This window comes from Aplysia californica, unplaced genomic scaffold (assembly GCF_000002075.1).
Source record: "Aplysia californica isolate F4 #8 unplaced genomic scaffold, AplCal3.0 scaffold00007, whole genome shotgun sequence".
In the NCBI taxonomy this organism is placed as follows: Eukaryota; Metazoa; Mollusca; class Gastropoda; order Aplysiida; family Aplysiidae; genus Aplysia; species Aplysia californica.
Genome location: NW_004797277.1, coordinates 1,053,553 through 1,060,495, shown reverse-complemented (window position 1 = coordinate 1,060,495; position 6,943 = coordinate 1,053,553). Strand labels below are relative to the sequence as shown.

The 6,943-nt window shown below is 35.9% G+C and overlaps 2 protein-coding genes across 2 annotated transcripts in view; one reads left to right on the top strand and one right to left on the bottom strand.

The window, feature by feature from the left end:
• The window catches only part of LOC101862153 (uncharacterized protein C15orf61), a gene marked incomplete at its 5' end in the record, with an annotated part of 14,303 nt that extends 11,235 nt beyond the window's left edge, over positions 1-3,068 (bottom strand). The window contains 1 exon segment of the mRNA XM_005089572.3: positions 2,933-3,068. Within this exon segment, the coding sequence (XP_005089629.2) occupies positions 2,933-3,068 (136 nt within the window).
• Positions 3,069-3,897: 829 nt separating this feature from the next.
• LOC101861920 (major vault protein) overlaps positions 3,898-6,943 on the top strand; it is a gene marked incomplete at its 5' end in the record, with an annotated part of 31,909 nt that continues 28,863 nt past the window's right edge. The window contains 1 exon segment of the mRNA XM_013081476.1: positions 3,898-4,043. Within this exon segment, the coding sequence (XP_012936930.1) occupies positions 3,990-4,043 (54 nt within the window).

Genomic DNA, 6,943 nt, shown 5'->3' with positions numbered 1-6,943 from the left:
ACATTCTGATACAATTTTGATTCTTATCATAAGTGTAAGGGTATGTATTTTAATAAATATTTTTCTTTGGTAGTAATTGTTATGAACGAACAACATAATGTACTCTGAGGGCTTTCCAGTGTTGATAAACATTAAAAACATGTACACAGATACATATTATGAGGAAAATTTCATTCAATATAAATATTTTAAAGTAAATGACGGGTCAAAATATTAATTGTTAGATCAAAACTAAAGTAAAGTCATAATTGTTATGAACGAACCACTAAAGGTATTGTAGGGTTTTTCAGTGATTAAACTTTGAATTCTTCCTACATATATAAGTTTATTTTGAGGAGAGTCTAAAATATTAAAACAATTTTATGTGAATGTTTTTTTTTGTTTTTTTTTTATTCGCTGCTTATACCCTTTTGGGTGTCGTGGGAAGAAAGAGATGTCTCTCTGTCGCCAGCCGAAGAGCTTGGATCAGGGAGATGCCGTGGGTGTTTAATGTTTCCCTGACTCCATCTATCCAGGTCTTTCTCGGTCGCCCTCTAGCCTTGTTACCATCAAATTTTTGGAGGTAAACACGTTGTGCTGGATGGTGCGTTGGTAATCGTAGGAGAAGTCCGAACCATTCGATTCTTTGGTGTTGGATGTGAAGCATGACATCACTTGTGCCCATCATTTCTCGGATTTCACAGTTTCTAATTTTGTCTCGCCTGGTCTTGTTTACTGCTTTTCTAAGGCATCGCATTTCACATGTTGTAATTCTTCGCTCTAATGTCTTGTTCGTGGTCCATGTTTGGTATTGATAGGTGGGTGTTGGAATGAATACGGCATTGATCATTTTGAGTTTTCTTCTCATGGGGAAGTTAGGATGTTTCAGTAGTGGAGTAAGCTGGTAACTAACATTATTGGCCTTTTGTACTCGTGTTTCAATTTCTCTGTTCAGTCGCCCATCCTCTGTAAATATATACTTAAATTCTTGGACTTGTCTGAGACTTGTTGTTGAAGTGTATCCTGAGTGCTTCTGGCTTTTTGCTTACTTTCATTGTCTCTGTTTTGTTGATGTTGATCTTCATGTCGTAGTTGTTACATTCTTCGTTTATGTGAAAGACAGACCAAAGTTAATTTTTGGGGCCCAAAGTAAAATTTGTCATAATAGTTATGAATGAAACAGTGTGTCATAACAGTTATAAATGAACGAAACCTTATTTCATGTAATTTACAGTAGTTTTGGGATGTATTTTTAATTTTATCCCAACTAAAGGACATAAATAGACCTTGCATACAATCTGATATTTTGATTTTTATCAAAAGTGTATGGGTGTAGATTTTAATTAGTATACTTTTGTAGTAATGGTTATGAACGAACAATTTATTGTCCATTTAATATATTTTGAGGGCTTTTCAGTGATATAAACTTGAAAAACATGTACAGAGATATATATGTAACATTATGAGGAGAGTTTCATTTAATACAAGTTTTAAAAAAAGGAATGACAGGTCAAAATTTACTAATTTTTAGGTCAAAATTGAAGTTGTCATTATAAAATTATATGAACTAACCATTTTAAAGGTATAAATTCAAAAGGTTTTTCAGTAAATAAACTTTGAATTCTTCCAACATATCATATATATATATATATATATAAAAATTTTAAGGAGAGTCTCATAAATGAAAAATATTATTTTATGTGAAAGACAGAACAATAAGTTAATGTTTGTGTAACAAAGTAAAATTTGTTCCATCATTGTTATGAACGAAACTGTGTGCCATAATAGTAATGAACGAGCTTTAAATTTATTCATAACATGCCCTATGACCAGTTTGTGTTAAAAAGCTGTAAAAGGTCTTTCATTTATCACTGGACTATAATTAGACCAGAGTGTTATTTTAGACAATTCTAGTCAATGAAACTTTACATAATAATTGATAGTTTTTGGGTCACTTATTGTTCATTCAACTATAACTATTGTGACACAAAAAAGTAATTTCATCAAAAATTAATAAAGACTTAAATTATAAACTGTCATTTCTATTATATATATATTTTTGGAAGTTGTTTGCTATGTCTCAAAATATAACCTCAGCCTAGCTGAAGAAAGGAACTTTGAGTATTCATAAATTTGTGTCATCATTGTTATGAACCAACTTTTTGCTATTTCCGTCATTCAAGTCAGAATTACACCAAGACCACATATATATAATATAACTTTGGCAGTTACTGAGCCTGAAAGAGCAATCGTTAGGCTATAATATCGATGATTGAAGAACTATTACATAAAGTTGATTTTCTTACCTCATTTGTCACACCCTGGTATCCCACCTTTTGGCAAATTATGCTCCCCTAACATCAGCCTTTTTAAAAAAAAGAAACGTGTTAAATCCTAAAAACAGAAAGTCAATCCATATAAAAATGTCCAAACCAGCAGAAGAATGTGGGTTTCCTCAAACTCATTATTTTGACTCCAGCGCCTGATTTCACTATGCAAACACCGGAATGACTTCCGTTAACGAGCCACCACCCCATCAAACACAAAAGAAGAGGCCTAGACCTAACCCTAACCCTACTCCTAACCCTACCCCTAACCCTACCCTTACCCCTATCCCTACACTAAGCCCTCAATTCTGCTCTATCTCATAGTGGTTGCTCATTACGAAAGTCCTCCCCAAACACCCCCACCTTTAGGCAAAGGCTCAGATATATATTTATGCCTAGATCTAGATCCTATTCCTTCTATCATATTATTTATCAGCTTCTACTTTAATTCCTGAGACAGCGACAAACTTGAATGACATGAATCAAAAGATAGACGGACATCCTGTTGATGTTGACCTTACTTTTAAATCCCACAGCTGACCTAAATTCTCAAAAGAAAGCGAGTAGAACTACTCACTTCTGCAATGACTGTTAATAATAAGTCAATAAGTTTACGACATGATTACCTGCCAGTTAAAGTGGGAAAGGCCAAACTGGTCGTTGACAACGTCGTGGTAATAGACACAAAAAGAAGTCCAGTGAGGAAGTTCTTGCTGTCGAAGATGACATGAAAGCACTTGGGATGCAAGTGGTTTTTGTTTGTTAAAATATGAGGTAGATTTATTACAACTGGAACAACTGTTTGCTTTAAATCGCAGACTGGGTCTTGTTGATCCAAATGCTGTTTGGTGGTGGTGAATATGAAGAAAATGAAGATGAAATAGAAGTCTTTTTGAAGTTGACATAGGCCCTTAAACAACAGCTGAGCAGTCTAAACACTCAGCAGGGTGCTGAATAGTACAGTAGTTACACGTTTCTACTGGGCTGATTTAGTCTTGAGATAAGGATATCATCAACAGTTTTAGAACAGAATCCAGTCACAAGAAGACACCTGTACAGAAAAGAAGTACACACAAGTCGGTCGGCAGACGGTTTCGAGAAACTATAGTTGTATGATCTAGAGATCTAGAGTGTAGATTCTAGCAGCTAGACTACGGAGGCCTAGGCCTAGCGAAGCGATAAAGTCAAAGAAAGTTGAACATTTGAGAATTTGGAGTAGTCGTCCTTGGTATTTTGCTTCAAAAACTAACTTGGTAAACAAAACCAGAACAACGAAACAAAATTTTTTTTAAAATAGTATTGCTTTAGATCATTGTTACCTCTGTTGGAGCGGAAGTTCAGAAAGCTTTTAAACACTTTTAATTTGTCAAATGCCAACTTAATTATGCCTTTTCATGAGCTATATTCCTTTAAATTAAGAGTTGAAGGCTCGAATAATTAAGGTAGTAAAATAACTTTGCTGATATGGATCTGCGAAGTTACTCGAGGCAGTCCGCATCAGTTTCTATTATTAGTGCACCGATTTGCGTCAATTGTCGAGACATTGGGGTGGTCAGACTGCTTTTGTGCTGGGACTGAGGACACTCTTTAGGCCATCCCACTCATAACGTAGAAACCAGTTGTTTTGTTGCTTTTCTGTTGAGACTGAGAGGACGTACACGTTGTCCATTCTTATAATTCAAAATGAGCAATCTGGCGAGAATGTCACCCTTGCAGTTTGTCCATGTTTTGGACTTGGTAAGAACGAAACTTTCAAGAGCAATTTTCCAAATCTGCAAGATAACTTCTCGGACAATTCAGATAGATTCTAGGCTACTGGATAGCCTACCGGAATCCAGAAATTATGAGAATAGCTTACTAAATAAATAATTTATAGATAGATCTATCTAGATCTACATCTAGAATCTAGATCTAGATCCTAGATCTAGTGGCATGCAGATCCTGAAGAATGACTACTTTTCTCCTTCTCTCTCGTCTCTCTCTTGTTGCGATTTGCGTACTTTTATTGTAGCCCACTAGAAATCTAAATCTAGAATCTAGATCTACTTTTGTTGAAGTGTGGGACAAGTCATGGTACCACGTTTAAAAATAGAATTTAGACTGCCACGACCAGCTCTCTCCAGCTCTATTCGGACTCGAATATAATTTTTATCTAGAATCTAGATCTATATTCAATTCGGACCTTGAGTCCGAAATGGGTTTTTAGAGTCGGACTCCGGTCCAAAAAGAATATAGAATGTTTTTTAGATCTAGAATTGCCTATTTAGGACTGCGTAATTGTATTGTGTCAAAAGTCACAAGACTGCACTCTCATTCATTATTAGATCTACCCAATAGCAGTGTCAAGGGTAGGCTTAACTGACAAACTTAGGTCTCACGGTCTTTCCACCTCCACTACATTACATACAGCATCATCGTACTTCCACCACCAGTTGTCTTTCCACATGTTTAATTTAATTTTGTTTTATGTGTTATAGTTTTTCTTTTCTTTTAAAAAAAAAAAAAAAATCATCGCACAAAATCGACAGCTGCGGCCTCTTCCCAAACACATCTTCCCCCAGCAAGTCGAGATCACGGTGAGATCGCTACGCGCAATCTCATTGGTCGACATTTAATTAACTTTGCCCCCGGCAAGGTCAGCTCAACTTAATTTTGTTCTTACTAATGATGCGGGGAAGGCCAGTGTAGATAGATCTAGTAAATGGATATTAAAGCTCAAGTCTTCATTATAATTATCAAATTATAATCGAAAAAATGTTCATAAATGCTGGCCGGAATATTTAGGAACAAGGGTCGGAAGTCGGAACGGACGTCACGCTGAACTCAATTCAGAGTCCGAATATAATTTTTGTCTATTAATAGTCACTTCGCTCTAAAAAATGTTCACTGTCAAATCTGCCTAGAGGCCCATCGCTGTCCAAGACTCACATTTTTACACCTGACCAGTTAAATTGCTACTTGCCCCTTGCATTTTTTCCCTATGTCGCCTTCGCTAAGTCGTCCACCTGTCGAAGACCACCAATTTTCTCCTCAACAGTAAGAGGCCATCTTGGCCAATTTCGACTGTTATTAATTTACTTTTTTCTTTCAAAGTCAGAAACAGAAACTGTAAGGTGATATATTATCATAATTATGTTTCTGGGGGTAGGGCTTTGAATCAAGAGGCAGAGGTAGATCTCTTGTCTTGACCTCAGTTTTTCTTTACGACTATTTTTATAATCATCGCTATGTTGCTTCTTTAAGATTTCACTATCTGCTGAGTGACTTTTTAAAAATCGTTGGCGTCGTGCACAAACCCCCTATAAGCGCCACAGACAAAATTTTACAGGAAAAGCAAAAAACTGATTATATCCTTTATTTCTTAATATTTTAGAAAACCTTTTTACTTTTACATACATATAAAATATGATTGTTCACCTTTTTACACATTATGTGAGGCTGCGTGGTGAAATCAGGCGCTTGTCAAAATTATAATGGAATTGAAGGCTCTTTTCCACCAGTCTGGAAACTTTCATTGAATTTTCATTTTTTTTGACTCGATACCTTTACGACTATTTATAATCATCGCTATGTTGCTTCTTTAAGATTTCACTATCAGCTGAGTGACTTTTTAAAAATCGTTGACGTTGTGCACAAACCCCATATAAGCGCCACAGACAAAATTTTACAGGAAAAGCAAAAAACTGATTATATCCTTTATTTCTTAATATTTTAGAAAACCTTTTTACTTTTACATACATATAAAATATGATTGTTCACCTTTTTACACATTATGTGAGGCTGCGTGGTGAAATCAGGCGCTTGTCAAAATTATAATGGAATTGAAGGCTCTTTTCCACCAGTCTGGAAACTTTTATTGAATTTTCATTTTTTTTGACTCGATACCTTTCGTGTCCATATATAAAAACACATTTCCATTTGAATTTCTCAAAAAAACATTGATTAATTTATTAAAGGTACAAATGTAATTTTATCATTTTCAGGGACTCTCAATCTATTGAAATTGTTAAACTTTGGCGGCCATTTTCTCGCTAATTTTACCTCTGAAACAGGGCGACCCCACCTCCTTCTATCACGTCGTGACACTCTTTGAAATTGTAAAATTATAATACAAAGATACAGGACTTACGAAGCTTCTGCTCGAGGTTATCATTGTCCACCGAACCCATAAGAGCCAAGTGTGTTGCATACGAGGTCCGTGCACAACGGGTCTGAATCGGTTGTCGTCAGCTTATGTCGCTTTGGTGGTTTTGTTGTGAATCATTGATGACTGCTTGTGTATGTGTTTGTGTATGTGTGTGTGTTTGTATCTTGTTTGTGTGTGTGTGTATGTGTGTGTGTTGTGTGTATGTGAGTTTCTCTCTTGTTCTCTCCGTCTCTCTCTATCTGTCAAACACACACATATATTCATTTTCTCTCTGTCTGTCTTTTTTCATTCAGAAACTCTCTCTCTCTCACTGTCTCTCACTCTCTCCCTTGCTGTCTCACTCTCTTCCTCCGTCTCTCTCTCACTCTCAGTCTCTCTACCTCTACCCCCTCTCCCTCTTCATGCATTCAATATGTCTTCCTCTTTGTGTATTCCGAAATACACTTCTTTTTTTCTCTCTCACTCTCTCTCTCTCTCTCTCTATATATAT